General features: G+C 42.3%; 1 protein-coding gene across 4 annotated transcripts in view; it reads right to left on the bottom strand.

Annotated features, from left to right (window-relative positions):
• The window catches only part of ephb3a (eph receptor B3a), a 47,426-nt gene that overhangs the window by 7,942 nt on the left and 20,861 nt on the right, over window positions 1–18,623 (bottom strand). Inside the window, exons 5-14 of one of the 4 annotated variants that reach the window (XM_058066844.2) lie at window positions 15,831–16,166; window positions 14,082–14,206; window positions 11,614–11,770; window positions 11,320–11,428; window positions 11,065–11,117; window positions 9,594–9,716; window positions 8,649–8,896; window positions 5,123–5,338; window positions 3,258–3,407; window positions 737–930 (exon numbers count right to left, since the gene is read on the bottom strand). In XM_058066844.2, the coding sequence (XP_057922827.2) occupies window positions 737–930; window positions 3,258–3,407; window positions 5,123–5,338; window positions 8,649–8,896; window positions 9,594–9,716; window positions 11,065–11,117; window positions 11,320–11,428; window positions 11,614–11,770; window positions 14,082–14,206; window positions 15,831–16,166 (1,711 nt within the window). Of the gene's footprint in view, window positions 1–736; window positions 931–3,257; window positions 3,408–5,122; window positions 5,339–8,648; window positions 8,897–8,924; window positions 9,337–9,593; window positions 9,717–11,064; window positions 11,118–11,319; window positions 11,429–11,613; window positions 11,771–14,081; window positions 14,207–15,830; window positions 16,167–18,623 lie in introns of those variants that run through there. The other 3 variants (XM_058066848.2, XM_058066849.2, XM_058066847.2) reach the window with 3 other exon arrangements.

The raw sequence follows: 18,623 nt of genomic DNA, 5'->3' as shown, positions 1-18,623 counted from the left end.
CAAGTGCTTAACATAAACATAACTTAAAACTGTTATCTTTCAAAAGCCCGCAAGGCATGCTGGGTAGTTGAGCTACAAACAATAAAACATTGGATATCAAGAATATGTTAACTGACGACCTCCTCTACATTTTCATGTAATCTAGCAAAAATGCAACAAACATGGCAAAATGTTGGGAGAAAAAAGTTACCCAGCATGTCTTGTGGTTTTCAATTTTATAGATATTTGTATATCACATGGTGCAGTACGTAGGTTACTCTGTGTGTCATACAGTATGTGTTGACGTCTTTTTCCTGCAAGCTACAGATGTCTATTTTGGCGACTCAAGCGTGCCACAATAGCACTTCAAGTCATGTTGCCAGGTACATTATTGATGTAAATGTTAAAAAAAAAAAAAAGGAATTTGTAAAAGTGGGCACCCTTTCCGTAGGTGCAGGTGTCCCAATACTTTTGTCCATGTGATATCTATTAAAACGCCTGTGTAAATTATTAAAACCTTAACTCATGTGTGCATCTGCTGTTGCAATGACTGAAATACGTGTTCCTTAAAGACCAAATGTTGCAAGATAACGTTGCAGTAATTTGTTGTCGTACGGACCATAAACACAGCTGCTGAGAGCTTCTTCAGTCACACGGTATCATCATCCGAATATGTTGTATTCCAACAACAAGACGCAATAAAACTTTTATGTGTGCATGAGAGAAGCCAAAAGAGACGAGTACTACTACTGCTCACCCTGAGTACGTGCTGGTCACCACCTTGAGGCTGCCGGCGTTGCGCAACAGCTTGTCCAAGGTGTTGACGATGCGTGAGAACTTGGGCCTCAGGTTGCGCTCCTTCATCCAGCACTCTAACATGAGCTGGTGCAGCACCATGGGACAGTCCATGGGCGGGGGCAGCCGGTAGTCCTGCTCTACTGCCGTCATCACCTGAGGGACAAGACACCATTGTTACTACAGAGCAGTGGATCTATTGCAAAATTAATGCACACTGGATCCCTTGCACGGGCTACAGTGGTTAGCGCGCAGGCCTCACAGCTAGAGGACCCGTGTTCAATTCCATCCTCGGCCATCTCTGTGTGGAGTTTGCATGTTCTCCCCGTGCATGCGTGGGTTTTCTCCGGGTACTCCGGTTTCCTCCCACATTCCAAAAAAATGCTAGGTTAATTGGCGACTCCAAATTGTCCATAGGTATGAATGTGAGTGTGAATGGTTGTTTGTCTATATGTGCCCTGTGATTGGCTGGCGACCAGTCGAGGGTGTACCCCGCCTCTGGGATAGGCCATTTTTTTTTCTAAATATACAATACAGGTACAGCATATGTACCACTGTTAAAAAAGCCAACACATTTTAGTTTGTCTTCATGTTTATCTGATTTCTTCATGTAGTGTTGAGATTTTGCAGATTGTTTGACGGCCCTTGAATGCACCGTAATTGCTGTGCTTATCTACAGCGGTCCTTCGCAATATTGTGATTTGATTTCCCTCACTTTTCCAGAAATGAAATAATGAATGAATGATCGCTATGTCGTATTCTGGTCACTCTGTGGCAATAATGACAAAAAAGTGGTTAGCGCGCAGACCTCACAGCTAGGAGACCAGGGTTCAATTCCACCCTCGGCCATCTCTCTGTGGAGTTTGCATGTTCTCCCCGTGCATGCGTGGGTTTTCTCTGGCTACTCCCACATTCCAAAAACATGCTAGGTTAATTGGCGACTCCAAATTGTCCATAGGTATGAATGTGAGTGTGAATGGTTGTTTGTCTATATGTGCCCTGTGATTGGCTGGCGACCAGTCCAGGGTGTACCCCGCCTCTTGCCCGAAGACAGCTGGGATAGGCTCCAGCACCCCCGACCCTTGTGAGGATAAGCGGTAGAAAATGAATGAATATTGAGACATTACCTTACATTATATTACCTTAACCTTAAGTCAGGCATGGCCCTCCAAAAGTGAGGGAGCGAGGGATGGAATGTATATTGCACAATAGTTTAGCACCTGTTTTCCTGTTTCCCTCAATAAACCGTGGCTCACCAGTACCGGCAGCACTCATGCAACCCCATACCGTGACGCTATCACCACTAAGCTCGACTGTGGACAAGAATAACGGCTGTGTGTCTCTGTGAAATGTTTCCATTGCAAGGATATTTTTAAATGGCATTTTTTTCCAGATCAGACCCAGATGGTGCATTTGGCAACCGTTTAAATTACGTTCAACATGTTCAGACCCATATTTTGTGTTCATGTCGGATCTTATTACATGTTGTTACCTCGAACAAAGAAGACATTAAGCATCTGGATGAAATCTTACCTCCTTGCAGGTGAAAAAGGATTAAGCCTCCTGTTTCATTTTTTTTAGTGCACTCCAAATGCTTTCCTTAAGTGCGCCAATATTCCTGCTAGCACATCCCGTATTCCCAGCTTCAGTCCGCCGTCATTCAGAAATGATAAAAACATTATTCTCATGTGATTGAGGGCGAGACAATAAGTGGAGGCTGAAATTGTTCACTCCCAGGATTTTCACTCAGGCTAACATATTTCTCTCCATAAGATCTGTAGGGTTTTTAAACACACCACAATAATAAAAAAAATGTCATTTGGGAAAAAAAAAAAGTGTTTTTCCATCCACAGCACTCCTCCTCTCCTGCTGCTTGCTGTTTCATTTTTCAATTGTGCTCGAGCACCTTTCTCTACATCTTCTGTTTGTTGACTCTGACGGTTATTGAGCTAAGACTTTGGCACAAAGGCGAGTGGGAACAATAGGACGGTCTCCACTTTGATACTTTCATTACTGCACGGCGCTTTTTGTTGGTGGCATTTTTCATAGCGGCTCCTTTTTTTTTTTGCTCTCTTGTTATCAGTGTTACTAGTCTGACTTTGAATTACAATGCCGAGCAGATAGTCCACCGAGAATAGAGGGTAGAGCTGCCAGTCGTGCGTTGGAGAGACACATTTTCCTGTTAGCTCGCTGCTGGAGTTGGGCGTCTGTGCATCGCAGATAGCCTGCAGGTAACAACCTCCGACGTGTGTGTGTGTGTGTTATGGGGGAGCTTTTCAGTCTGCATATTTGGGAGAGGGGGTGTGCAGACTAAAGTTGTAAATAGGGTGAAATAAAGCAGAACACAGACATACTGCGTCTGCAGCTGCAGTGAGGAGATAATATGACCCCCCCCCCCAAAAAAAAAACAAACAACTTAAAAATGAATATCAAGCTGCATATGTCTCATGTATGTTTGCATAATAATAATGGTAATAACTCACATCCTGGTTGCTCATGTCCCAGTATGGCCTCTCTCCATACGACACCACCTCCCACATAACGATGCCATAACTCCACACGTCACTGGCAGAGGTGAACTTCCTGAAGGCAATGGCCTCTGGCGCCGTCCACCGGATGGGAATTTTCCCTCCCTGCTCACACACAAACACACACTTAAGAGGGGGAATGGCATGTACGTAGCAATAAGGCAGTAAACAGAGAGAAACTGATGTTAATTTCACAGGCACGCTTGCACACTACTAGAAGGACAATGAACCTCCACCCCCCCGACCCCCAGGGTCCGATTTTGGGACCCGGCTACTATTCTTTAAATCGCTGTCATGCAGGATGTCGTGCAAGACCTCATATCATCCATCCGTGAGTCTATCCCATGCTGGCTTTTGGCCGCCAGTCAATTGCAAGGCAAACATAAACAAAGAGTTGCCAATTAACCTCTTCTTGTGTAGCCAACATGCTAACATCATATCCGTATCAAATAATTAACACTAACGGTTGCAAAGTTTGCTATTTGGGGCGCCCGGGAGGTAAAGTGATGGTTGGACATCGGGTGTCACGTTGACCACATGACGGTGACATGTCGGTGGCACAAGAAATAGGTCTGTTGGATAACAAAATAAACAATCCATCCAAATGTAGGCCCGCCCAGGGATCACACATAATTGTGGGTCCAGCCAAAATGGCATCTTATTGGAGGGCAACGGGGTGTGCGGGGACTGCTGGGGTGCTGGGCACTCGGTGGGTGCACTCAGGGGCTGGGGGGGTCGGGGCCAGGTGGGGGAACTGGCCGGGTTGGTGGTGTGCTTTAGCAATGTCCTGGGGTTTTGCTGGGGTGTCCGATGTTCCCACTCTTCTTTTGTTGTTTTGTCTTATGTAAGATTCTGTGATTATATGTGTGGAAAAAAAAAATCACATATTGAATTGGTAACTGCTATGGCGTGGATAAGGGGTAGGATTTAACAAGCTTTGCTTCTTCCTGCTCCTTTTCAGACATGTGTAGTAATGAGGTGTTGTGTGTGTGTGTATGTATGTGTGTATATATATATATATATATGTAGATATGTATGTATGTATGTATATGTAGTATGTATATATGTGTATGTATATGTATATATATGTATATATACATATATATAAGATTAAGATATGCCTTTATTCGTCCCTCAGTGGGGAAATTTGTATATAAAATAAATAAATATATAAATAGATATTGTAAGTGTATATGTGAGAAAGAATAATGTAACATAGTATGCATGTCTGAAATAAATTAAGAAAAGAAGAAAGAAAGAAGAAAGATTTGAGGCATTTCTACTAAAAAAAAATGACTTTTGACTAACGCCATCCAGGGCCGCCCCTGGCCAAAAGCTTGCATCTCTGCCAGGAATTTTAAACAAATATGTTGTTCAATAAATTATTTTTATGCAAAGTAAAGTAATTAAAAAGAAAATAATATTCAGAGTTGAGATCAAACCTGCGCCCTCTGTCGTAAAAGGCAGCAGCTGTACCATTACACCATCAAGGGATGACAGGCAATTAGGTTGAATTCTGGCATTTTTCTCTCTTCTACTGCTGCGTGCTGTCAATCATCACAGCAAAGAGCGCAGTGTCGGATGACTTGTCTATTTTTCCTCTCCTACCTCGGGATGACTTGGTGCTCTATGCCTCCTGGCAGCGATGCGTGTACTTGCACAAAATGATGGGCCCCCACTTCCTTATTTTTTTAACTTCATTTTACACTTTCATTACAGTTAGGAATGTCAAAAAGTTGGCTTTGACCTTAGAAAAGATCATTATTATTTTCATAATAAAATAGTTTAAAGCACTTCACACACACACACATAATACTGACCAGTGAGCTTGTGTATGTGGGATCAGCAGACGTGTCATCCAGGAAGCGTGACAGGCCAAAGTCAGAGACCTTGCACACCAAGTTGCTGTTGACCAGAATATTGCGGGCGGCGAGGTCTCTGTGGACATAGTTCATGTCTGACAGGTACTTCATTCCTGCGGCGATGCCGCGCAGCATCCCCACCAGTTGTGTCATTGTGAAGCGGCCGTCGTTCAGCTGAGGGATGAAGCGGAGGTTAATTATAGGACGGGGAGGGGGGGGGGGATAAATGATTGAGAGGAAAAATGGAGAACAAATGATACGTTGAAATAAGCAAATGGATGAGTGGTGGTGAAGGCATTAGTGATGGATGTTATAACATCTGACCTTTTCAAGTATTCTCGGAATTTAGCTGAATAATTAAGGGTTTCAAGACAAGACGAGATTTTTAACATGAAAGTACAATAAAAAAAAAACATGACTGGGAAAACAAACTTTTTATTTAGAAAGTCAAAAAACAATACAGGTGCATTTTGAATTGTCCAAGATAGGATAAGATCTTTATTAGTCCTACAAGGGGACATGCAGTTTTTTTATTGCATGGTTATTGCACTGTTTATTGCACGGTTATTGTCACACAATCTGTGTGTTTTTATGAGTACTAAGTATCAACATTTTAGATTTTTCTAGTTATATTGTCTTTTTGCGCTATTTTTCCCCACTTCTTATTATTTTTTATTTGTGCACTGAGCTACTGTATGTTCCACAAATGGCCCCCATCCCACACTTTGGCAGGAAGTCCAAGCTCTACCTTCTTGCCGATGTTGGTCTCCATTTTTACTCTCAAGCCATTGAGAGGAAAAATAGAGAACAAATGATACGTTGAAATAAGCAAATGGATGAGTGGTGGTGAAGGCATTAGCGAAGGATGTTATGACGCTTCATGGTAACATCTGACAATAAAAAAATGACTGGAAAAACAAACTTTTTATTTAAAAATTATAAAAAAACAATGCAGGTGCATTTTGAAATGTTTAAGATAAGATAATATCTTTATTAGTTCCACAAGGGAACATGAAGTTTTTTTATTGCATGGTTATTGCACTGTTTATTGCACGGTTATTGTCACACAATCTGTGTGTTTTTATGAGTACTAAGTGTCAACATTTTTAATTTTTCTAGTTATATCATGTCTTTTTGCGCTATTTTTCCCACTTTTTAATATTTTTTATTTCTGCACTGAGCAACTGTATGTTCCACAAATGGCCCCCATGCCACACTTTGCCAGGAAGTCCAAGCTCTACCTTCTTGGTGATGTTGGTCAGGAGCTGGGTTGCTTTATGGAGGGTTTTTTTTACACAAGGTAGGTTTGATTGTCAGGTGTTTCCATATAAGTGTGTTATAGTAGCCATAGTTCAAAGTCCTATTAGCTTCTGGCTTCCCTGGCGTTTCTGTATTGATACTGAGCCTAAACCCTAGAATAACCTATACACACACAGCGGATGTAACATTTTTTATGCAACGACTAAATGAGCTTTTAATTTAAAATCTTACAGATTTCTCAAAGCACATGGGTATAAACCCAAAAAATTCTCATAGATCAGCGCTCCACTGGCGCTAGATGAAAACATCAATAGACAATTAAGTGGAAAAACTGTATTGCTGAAAGGCTGAAACAGCAACTTTAGATTTCTGGTGCTGAATATTTTATTCAAGTCAACAAAAGAAAGCTTTTATAGCCATCCGTCAGCGAGTCTGCTATGCTGGAGTGTGTATTTGTATATTTGTGTACCCGCCGGGTGGGGAAACTTCCGTTTCCGGTTGCCTTTTTTGTGCAAGGGAGGACATTTCTATAAAGAATATAGATTCACTCAATAAAACATTAACGAAAAAAACAGCTAACTGGTGCGGAGGCTTGTCCGTGTTTTGTGGGGCGTGGCTTGCAATGAACAGGAAGTGGGCAGAATATGCGTTTTTCAATGCAGTACCTAACCAAGACTAGAGCACTTTTGATAAAAAATAGTGGCTTCACCCACAAATCATTTGATCAAATATTCATTCATTTTCTACCGCTTATCCTCACGAGGGTCGCGGGGGTGCTGGAGCCTATCCCAGCTGTCTTTGGGCGAGAGGCAGGGTACACCCTGGACTGGTCGCCAGCCAATCACAGGGCACATATAGACAAACAACCATTCACACTCACATTCATACCTATGGACAATTTGGAGTCACCAATTAACCTAGCATGTTTTTGGAATGTGGGAGGAAACCGGAGTACCCGGAGAAAAGGAACGCATGCACGGGGAGAACATGCAAACTCCACACAGAGATGGCCGAGGGTGAAATTGAACCCTGGTCTCCTAGCTGTGACTCGACCGCCGTGTCGCCCCATTAATTTATTATGTTTGGGTTTTTTCATTAATAAAACCATAATACATATTGATATTTTGAGTGAATTCACACAAATACTAGTTTGAATGTTATTTTGACGTAGCTTTTCTTCAATTTCTATAAACCCATGACATGTATTAACAATCGTGTTAATGTCTTTTTTTTATGAATATTGATTACAAAAAAGCAGACGGAAACATGGACCATTTTGTGCAAATGTATCATCCTTTATCTATCAGTGATGTTTAATGACCGACGACCATACTCGCATTTAAGTGTATTTGATGCTATGTTTACATGCCGTTTAATGGGTTGCAGCTGATTAATTATATAGCCTAGCGACTGATGGAGGTGCATTTGTCTGTAATCCGGCTCATTCGGCAAGACCAAAGCAGGGACGGAAAGGTCATAAAGTGATGTTTGCAGTAAATACATATCACCTCATTACACACTTCATTCAGCATCAGAAGTATTGTGTCAAAAGGTTCAACCTCCAGATAGAGCTGCTGACATGAAGCAAAACAAGTTTTATCAATGCAGACCATGCGTAGGTTTGTACTGTAAATATTAAAATGATCATTTATTGTCAGATTTGATTTGCTAAAAGCATTAAGTAGCCTCATTTAGTCTTCTCGGTGCAACCAGGCAAAGAAAAGCCATTGTAGGAGATGTAAACTACATGTAATAGCCTCCACGCAGCTGTAAATGTACCGCACGACGCCTCATTTCTCTTCCTGTCTTTGTTCAGCACTTTGTGTGTGGGGGCGGAGGTGGCATGAAGCGAAAAAAAACTCTGATCACTAATGTATTCTGTAGTCGCACAAAGACTCCAAAATACACTAGCGATGCATCCAAAAATGCAACAGTTTTCCACCTGGAGTTTGAGCATTGAAAAGAGTGTCAGCATCAGTTAGGAGCGTCAAGCAGAGACACTACGCCTGCCGACAAAACGTAATATTGCGCATTTAATCTCTATCACTCAGCAAGTGAATGCCTCGGGGTGTTTTATGGAGCGTAAAACATTCCGATAACCCAAGGGGGGGTTGGGGGGTGTCGTGAGTGCATATGTGTGTGTGTTCCTCTCAGCTTTGATAGAAAGTGAAAGTAATCTTTTCAGTCAGAGGTTGACGTGGCGAGCACCTTCCGCCGGGCTTACCCTGAGGAAGGAATCAAGCGCGCCATTCTCCATGAATTCTGTGATGATAAGGACGGGGCAGCTCCGTGTCAGCACACCCTCCAGCCGGATGACGTTGGGATGGTCGAACTGGCCCATGATGGAAGCCTCGGCGAGGAAGTCCCGCCTCTGGCGCTCCGTGTAGCCGGCTTTCAAGGTCTTAATGGCTACCACCATTTCCCTGCGGCCGGCCTGCTTGAGCCGTCCGCGACACACCTCGCCAAACTCACCTGGGGTGAGACAAGGGGGGTGCGGGGGAAAAGGGAGAGGAGGGAGGGGGTGAGGGTGATGAGGGAGAAGGGGTGAGTGAGCAGAGGAGAAGAAAAGGAGGGGACGCTGGAGTGTGTGTGGGAAGACGGAACTGAATGGGCCGTTTTTAGAGAGGTCGGCGTCTAAATGTGGGGGGGTTCAAATAAAGAAAAGGAAACGGCGAGGAGGGAGGTCAAAGGGTAAAGATGCCAGGCAGCGAGGGGGTGGCTGGCTGTGATCGAGTGTGCAATCTGGGTGTCGTGTAGGGACAAAGTGGACGGGTGAGGAACTTGGGTGTCGCACAAGTGGTGCCTGAGTGCAAACATTTACAAAAGGAAGAGAAGAGGAGACAGAAAGTAAAGATGGAGGAAAGTCGATGCAGCACTGTCATTTGGAGGTGAAATCAGGACAGAACATGCTGCTGGAGAGAAACAAAAAACAGATTGAAGGGGAGAGAAAGATTTTCACCTCCATCCATCCATCCATCCATCCATCCATCCCACCCGTAGCTTTCTCTCGCATGCACGCTCGGAATCTAAAGCCCCTTTTGTGCCTTAAAGCTCTTCTCACAGAACAAACCCAAGCCCTTGATGGCACACTCCTCTTCAAATAAATCATTAATGAGCGTGACTCATTCAGTGTCCCCTCGGACAAAAAAGCAGCTGCGCTGTTATTCACCTGCACCGATGACTTCTTCAATCTTTATGCAGGAGATGTCTATCTCTTTGGCGAACTCGTGAATGGCGTCGTTGGGGTCCTCGTAGGTGAAAGGGTCGATGTACACTTTAACCCCTGGAGAAACTGAGATGAAGAAAATCAATATCACAGTAATAAAGGTGCTATACTTGCACATATATAAAAGGGAACATTTCCCATCCATAATATTCAACCATCTTCATATAATTTATACAACAATGTCAATAATTTTACACTTTTAATTTTCCTGATTACTTCTCATATAAATGGAACACAATGTATTCAATAGTATGTATTTAAAAAAAATGTAAGCACTACAACTGGGACAATAACTCATTCATGCATTCATTTTCTACCGCTTTTCCTCACAAGGCTCGTGGGGGTGCTGGAGCCTATCCCAGCTGTCTTCAGGCAAGAGGCAGTGTACACCCTGGACTGGTTGCCAGCCAATCACAGGGCACATATAGACAAACAACCATTCACACTCACATTCATACCTATGGACAATTTGGAGTCGCCAATTAACCTAGCATGTTTTTGGAATTGATAGATTGTAATATATATATATATTTTTTTTTTCTTGTACTTTTTAGAAAAGTAACAAATCTCATCTCTTATCATATTCAATGATAAGATTGAAAGAATTAATGATTAGGTTAGTGTTAAGTTACACTATTGTGACTGTATGTCAACATATATGTCATTTTTTTCTGTTTTTTTAATTTTTTTAAATGTGCCGTTTGGTTGTCATAGTGTCTGCTGAGAAAAATTCTACTTTAAATAACTTGAATAAATTAAATAAATAAAAATAAAAATAAAAATAAAAATAAAAATAAAAATAAAAATAAAAATAAAAATAAAAATAAAAATAAAAATAAAAATAAAAATAAAAATAAAAATAAAAATAAAAATAAAAATAAAAATAAAAATAAAAATAAAAATAAAAATAAAAATAAAAAAATTGGTGGCCAAATGCCATGTGAGTTCAACTCAAACGTTATATAAAGCACATTATAATTGATGACCCAAGTTTCAAGCTGTTTTTAATATTCTGCTTAACTCACATAAGATTACTACATTTAATTGATGCCTTATTTGTGCTTACAGCTCCATGAGCCTACTTCAGCTGGGAGTCACCCTTGGACGCAGAGATGACTATCGCAGCTTAAAAAAAAACCCATCATGGTCGGTGATGAAAAGAAAGACTTGTGCTGTAGGTGTGCCTGAGTCTAAATTGCATTTGGTGTCTCTGGGCCAACATTTAAAGGACCCCCTAGCAGCATATTTAGCTAAGTTAATATAGGAAGAAACAGAGCACACAGCAAAACATTGTCAAGGTAGAATAGGGGTACTGTGCAAACACAGAACTTGTTTCCTGTCTGGGTCAGGTGATTGGAGCAGTTACAGTGCATGCATGACCAATAAAGTGCAGCTGCAGAACACATAAACTTACTGTACTGCTGCAGTTTCTCTGTGTACTCCAGCTCAGAGCCACTACGCTGCTTCCTGTAAAAGAGCGGCGTGTAAACAACATCACGTTAGTATGATCAGCCTTGACTTTTTCCAGGTTTTATCACTATCAGATAAATTCACTTATCTATTTTTCAAACAGAACCGCCCTTTGAAGGTTAACTATATGACTGCATGTTAATATTTAATGAGCCAACTCTTCTGTTCATTTTGTCAGTAATAAAAATCAAACACTTACTTGAGGCAGACAACGGCTATCACTACCAAAGCAACAATGACGACCAGCCCTGCCGAGGCTGAGCCAATGATGAGAGGCAGCTGGTCCTGCACAGACTTCTGAGGGTCACCTGGACCGAATCACACAAAAACGCACAAATGAATAACAGCTAAAGCGAGACTGGAGGGATTAGACGGTGCTCTGTACCACCTGGATAGCAGAGGCCATTAAACGTCTAGAGCCATAAAGCTATAAAACTATAAAACTATAAAACCGTATCTGCAGATCGCCAGGGAGATAAACACAAGTTCATACTGTGCAGGCTGGTGCTGACGTCCATGGGGTTGCTGTAGCGTCCATATCCCGCTACGGTGCGCGCTCTGACCTGCACGACGTAGGGCGTAGAGGCCCTCAGCCCCTCCACCTTGGCTGAGCTGTGCTGGGATGTCACAGTGTGCGACATAGCCTGGCCCTAAGGACGGGAGATTCATGTTTACTGATCATGTTAGCATCATCACATACTTGTAACTGGGTAAACAAATGCTAGCATTACCAATCATTCATTCATTCATTTTCTACCGCTTATCCTCACAAGGTTTGCAGGGGTTGCTGGAGCCTATCCCAGCTGTCTTCGAGCGAGAGGTGGGGTACACTCTGGACTGGTGGCCAGCCAATCACAGGGCACATATAGACAAACAACCATTCACACTCACATTCATAAGGTTAAGGAAATATAATGTAAGGTAATTTCTCAATATTCATTCATTCATTTTCTACCGCTTATCCTCACAAGGGTCGCGGGGGGGCTGGAGCCTATCCCAGCTGTCTTTGGGTGAGAAGCGGGGTACACCCTGGACTGGTCGCCAGTCAATCCCAGGGCACATATAGACAAACAACCATTCACACTCACATTCATACCTATGGACAATTTGGAGTCGCCAATTAACCTAACATGTTTTTGGAATATGGGAGGAAGCCGGAGTACCTGAAAAAAAACCCACACATGCACGGGGAGAACATGCAAACTCCACACAGAGATAGCCGAGGGTGGAATTGAACTCGGGTGTCCGAGCTGTGAGGCCTGCGCGCTAACCACTCAACCACTGTGCAGCCCGTTACCCAGCTATATCATTCTACATTAAGCGAAAGAGAGTGCAGGGCTGGTAGAACGAATGAACGGAATGATAAAAAATAGACTTGTGACTGTGGACACTGCATGGATCTTGTGAAATTATACATCAATATAACGGATTAAGACCATACAAAACCCTGTTCAGAAGACCATATAGACTACCTCATTTCAAAAATCAATGGGAAACAAATAGTGATTCCAATCTTGCTGACTATATGAGACGAATGTTAGAAAAAACAAAAGGATATATGCCAATCAGCTGAGGATCCTTCTGCCTCCCAGCAGGAAAGCAAGTTAGTCCTACCAGGAGATTGGGTCCTCATTAGAAGCATCCAGAAATAGAGATACAGAACAAGAATACAGGCTGCATGGAGTGGCTAGCGTGCAGGCCACACAGCTAGGACACCTGAGTTCGATATCACCCTCTGGCATCTCTGTGTGGATATGTGGGTTTTCAGGCACAGTGGAACCTTAGTTAGTGTCCTTCATTCCTTCCAGAATGGCCGACTCAAACCAAAACGGATGCTAACCGAATCCATTTTTTTCAATAAGAAACCATAAATGTTAACTGGTATAAATATTGATAAATGATAAATGAAATTGTCTGCACGGTGTCAAGTGGTTAGCACGCAGGCCTCACAGCTTGGAGACCGGAGTTCAATTCCACTCTCTGCCATCTCTGTGTGGAGTTTGCATGTTCTCCCCGTTCTCTCCGGTTTCCTCCCACATTCCAAAAACATGCTAGGTTAATTTGCGACTCCAAATTGTCCATAGGTATGAATGTGAGTGTGAATGGTTGTTTGTCTATATGTGCCCTGTGATTGGCTGGCCACCAGTCCAGGGTGTACCCCGCCTCTCGCCCAAAGACATCTGGGATAGGCTCCAGCACCCCTGCAACCCTCATGAGGATAAGCGGTAGAAAATGAATGAATGAATGAATGAACAAGAATAGCAGAAAATATTCCATTCCTAACACCATTCACGGGTGGTGGATGGCCCCTTTAACACGGAATTGACTTTTATTAAGCAGGACAACATTAAGAATGTCTTTTAAAAGGCTGCCCTGGCTTTGACATGTGAAACTGTTTATCATCAAGATGTTAAAATGTAAACATCAAAATGTAAAAAATCATTCCAATGTAAAGTAAGCATATGAATTAAACATCTGCAGGGAAACCAACTTCAGTTCACATCATTAATTCCTTTTAAATACATTTAATGAGACCAGCGCTTGAACTTTCTTTTTCCCTAGACAGATTTCTGGAATTATTTAATACGTTTGCAATAACGCAGTTTCTCCACGCTTGTAGAAAGACGATATTTAAATATGCTGCGAACAGATAAAGCTCGAGTTGTAGAAGTGGTAAATGTAAAAACAAGATTCTCAGCGTTTTAAACGGACATCATTATTCAAGCATGCAGTCCTGTTGAGACTGTTCTGTAATATGAAGGTCATTTGATCGCTGGAGGTCGTAAAAAGAGCACATTATACCTTTCAGCGCTTGCAGGGAATTTGATCAATACCAGTGATTCAACATTGCAGCAGCTGCTGAGACTCGCCATCAATAGAAATGAGTCGCTCACATATACACCACTTTAATATTCCATTTCCCAGCATCTCCATGAAAAAAGAAAAAAAAGGCCAACTCACCCTTTCGTGGTATTTAATCTCGTAGTCCAGAATGACCCCATTAGGTTTCTCGGGGGGCAGCCATGACAGGCTCAGGGTGTCTGAGGTGGAACGCATCAGATGGACCGTCGGTACTGCTGATGGTGCTGCAATGGAACATGGCCACGGTATATCCAACAGTTTTAGTGCAAATAATTTGAAGAATACAATGAAACCTTGGTTAGCGTCATAAATCCGACTCAAACTGAAACATACTCAAACCGAATCAAAATATTTAATTAAAAAATAACGTAAATCCAATTATTTAGTTGCAGAAAGGCGAACATGTTTTTATAGTTTTACAATTATAGTTTTACATGCACTTCAAATAATTTGAAGAATACAATGAAACCTTGGTCAGCGTCATAAATCTGACTCAAACTGAAACATACTCAAACCGAATCAAAATATTTAATTAAAAAATCACGTAAATCCAAATATTTAGTTGCAGAAAGGCAAACATGTTTTTATAGTTTTCCAATTATAGTTTTACATGCACTTCAAGGAATAAATTAACATTCAACGACACTTTCACCTTGATTGAAGACGTGAGTAAACGGTAATGTGGGAGCGAGATTAAATTCCTGTTTGGCCATGAGTCATTTCATGAATTCAATAGTGTTTCTCACCTTCTTTAGCAAAATGCTGCCACTTGCGACTTTCTTTAGCTCCTTTATGAGTAAGTTATTTTGCAGTCAGGCTTAAAAGAAATGTAGAGACTTTTGGCGTAACTGTGTTAGTTAGAAAAAAACTACAATCGACTGCTGATGACATCATAGACGGGTGAAACTGACTTATGGTTCCTGTTTCTATGTATGAGCAAATTCTAACAAGGACGCTTTGTGATATAAATTACATGACAAGACATTAGCCATATTGTACACTAACCAGAACATGTACGCTATCTGAGGCAAAAAAAAATTTACATTGCAGAAAAACCGGGGTATACGCTAACCATTATATTCTCCTTTTAAAAGAACTGTTCTCAAACAAATTAATACTTTGTAAAATATTTCTGGGTGTCTGAAATGAATTAATTAATGAATACATCCTGTGGGAAAACTTGCCTAGTTTTTTGGGTAGTAATTAATTCCAAGGTACCATTGCTCACAATGTCTCTGTCGGACTTTTAATCTTCACCTGTCCTCCTCAGCCTTGCCCTTGTGGCCCGGTTTCTTCCTACTGGCGTAGCGTGCTTTCTGCGGGTTTGAGAACCCGTGCGGGCCACGTATGCTAATTTGTGTGTGTCGTTTTTGGATTACTGCTAAATGAGTCTCATCTGCTTCCACTTACAAGTTCACTAAATTGCAAATTGAATTAAAGTATAGATTTAATAGGCTCAACCGTCCAACCTTAATGGTGGATGTTTCACCTCTATGGGCCGCTGAAGCTTGAAAGAGACTCCCAGCCACCGTCCGCGTTCCATAAAGCACAGTAAAGTGGATTAAACGCGGGTTAACTAAAATGATTACAGTGTGTGAAAGGTGCTGAGAAGTTCAGTCGGGAAAAATGTCAAAAGGTGACATTGGTTTGTGTTTTTATTTTGTTCCGAAACGTTTACTGTTATTGCTGCGGATACGAAGAGATCATTAAGACACTCATTGACATTGACTGATTGTAGGATCCACTAAAGAGCCTCTTTCACCGTGATGTTAAGTGCTATTGATCGGGAAGCCATAAGAATTAACTTGGTTTGTGGACACGTCCAGTGTCATTGACAGGTCTACTAACCGGCCTGGTTGGTGGTGATGTTGACTGTGGAGTAACGCGGAGAGGCGGGGTTCTTCCCGGAGACGCCGCTGACCGCCTGCACCTCGAAACTGTAGCGGGTGTGAGCCTGCAGATTTCTCACCACCACCTTCCTCTGCCTCAGGCCAAGCCTCCGGGGGGAGATGTCCACGTTGTCGTCGCATCGTGTGCACGGACTGCGGTCTCGCAGGCATTTCTTGCACACCACGTTATACACCAGGTCGCTCCTTCCACCTGTGTCCTCGGGCTCTTCCCACTCCAGGGACAGAGAGGTCTCGTTGACGCTGGATATCACGTTGCGAGGTGCTGATGGGACAGCTGCAAGGTGTTTGAGATAAACGTCAGTCAGTCTCCTGTAACTAAAAATGTTAACGTTTTCTTTAGATTTTCAATGATAACACAAAGCCATGCACCAGAAAGTGAGATAATTAAGTAGTATCAAAAGACTTTACGGTGTTGTCTTACACAGATACAGTGGAACCTTGGTTAGCGTCGTTCATTCCAGAAAACCCAAAATCTTAGCACAAAACACGTTTTTATAGTTTTACGATTATATTTAGACAAATTGAAATGCATGGATTTAAATGAAAATTTACTTTTACCTTCAATCAACACCAATCTTTGTAGCCAAAGAAAGTAGCATGTGCCAACATTTTGATGAAAAGGGTGATAAACACAACTAACTCATGACAAAACAGGAAGGTTGCGTTGAAGAGGCCAGGTGCTGATCTCATAGTCATACCGTGTCTTTGAGAACAGTCAAATTAGACTGGAAATTGGACAGTCAAAACACACTTGGACGCGACAAAATGCATACCATACTGTACTCTATATGGAAAATTGTACGCAAACCAAAGCAACATTTTAGTGTAATTTTTTTACATTAAGCAAAACACAGCGGATGCTAACCAAGGTTCAGCTGTATAAAGATTAAAAAATATATGGAGAATTCATTCATTCATTTTCTACCGCTTTTCCTCACAAGGGTCGCGGGGGATATGCTGGAGCCTATCGCAGCTGTCTTCGGGCGAGAGGCGGGGTACACCCTGGACTGGTGGCCAGCCAATCACAGGGCACATATAGACAAACAACCATTCACACTCACATTCATACCTATGGACAATTTGGAGTCGCCAATTAACCTAGCATGTTTTTGGAATGTGGGAGGAAACCGGAGTACCCGGAGAAAACCCACGCATGCACGGGGAGAACATGCAAACTCCACACAGAGATGGCCGAGGTTGACCGTCGTGCCGTATATAGAGAATATTCACTTCCATACAGGCAATTTAACCAAATTTATAGTTATAATAGTTATTGTTACAAATAATACGAATAGTATATAAAATAATAAATAACAAGAAACAAATACAAAAAAATACTTATTCATGGTGCATACAAAAACTCAACAGTGTGTCCATTTCTTTGCTTCTTGGTGTAAATAGATTAAAAAAAATTCACATATCAGCAAAGTGCAGGGACACCACGCCTCCCGTCTTTTGGGTGCGCGTCGAGGGGGGGTTGGGTAACACAGACCGGTTAAGCCAATGTGTGTTTCATCCTATTACAGCCAAAGAAGTAAGGGAGAATCCTCCTCTAAACGAGACGTCCGCTAACTTCACCCTCAGCCATGTTTCACTCGCCCTGTCCTTTCTAATTACCAAGAGACAGTTCAGAGTGGAGGCTCTTCTAATTGGACAGCACTCTAAAACGCACGCTGAGCCCAAGCTGCCGACTGGCTCAACCTCACGTGTGCGACGCAACACAAAGCACAGGCTTCCTGGCACACGCTTTGACAGACCGCAGGGACAGAACTGTCAGGCGTGTGTGTTTGTATGTTTAGTTGGAGGTGCTTATGCCCGAGTTCCTGCCTGTGTGTGTCTCTGTGTGTGTGTGTGTGTGTGTGTTTGTGTGTGGTCAGTGTCAGAGAGTCCACAGTGTTCCTGCGACAGTGATCTGGGGAGGACAGTTGCAGGCCGTTTGTGTCATTTAACGTGTGGAAAGGCCCCCGGGGAGTGATTTTACACAGTCAAGGCAGCTCATGTCACTCTTCATCATCGCCATCACCTCTCTATCCGCCTCTCACAGAGCTTTGTCCATCCGCCACTGATATGTACTCTGTCGCAGATCACATTAGTTACCAGCAAGCCTGCAATTTCCTATTGACATGGCACGCATTTGTTTCCATATGGTCGCTGTCCCATGACAACTGTGTATGTCATGTTGCCTTTTTTTTCCCCAGGAACTAGAAAAACTGCCGTACGGTGAAGTGCAGTGGATATTCACGAATCGGCACTGCCAATTTTGCTCCAAAAATTAAACAAATCGATCAAAAATGGCTGGTAAGGGAGGGGATGGCTGAAAGTGAATGCGCTAATAAGAAACATGAATCTTTTTTCATGGTATGAAAGCGTGTGTGTGTGTGTTTGGGGACATACTGTATGTGCACATATAATAATCACTTCTTATGATGCATGGTCACATAAGCTGTTGGTTTTCCGTTAAGCTTCTAACAATTGGTAACAAGGTAAACAACATGATTCATACAGTCATTTATCCACACATTTCCACTGGCAATGCATTCATGAGCCACAGTTGCTCAAAATGTTCCTTATCAAAAGTTGTCAGGACGTCCTGATTTCCTGGTCAAAGGGAAATGGGACTTATTGTATGTTTAAAGGGCAGTCATGGGGATACTCCTATAGAGCAGCGTCACACAATAACCAGCACACAAAGCTGAAATGCCGTTGACGGATTCAAATCCATTTCTTTTGC

Source organism: Doryrhamphus excisus, linkage group LG6 (assembly GCF_037039965.1).
Source record: "Doryrhamphus excisus strain RoL-2023G ecotype Guam linkage group LG6, RoL_Dexc_Guam_v1.1, whole genome shotgun sequence".
NCBI classification, from domain to species: domain Eukaryota; kingdom Metazoa; phylum Chordata; class Actinopteri; order Syngnathiformes; family Syngnathidae; genus Doryrhamphus; species Doryrhamphus excisus.
This window is presented reverse-complemented; position numbering and strand designations above follow the sequence as displayed.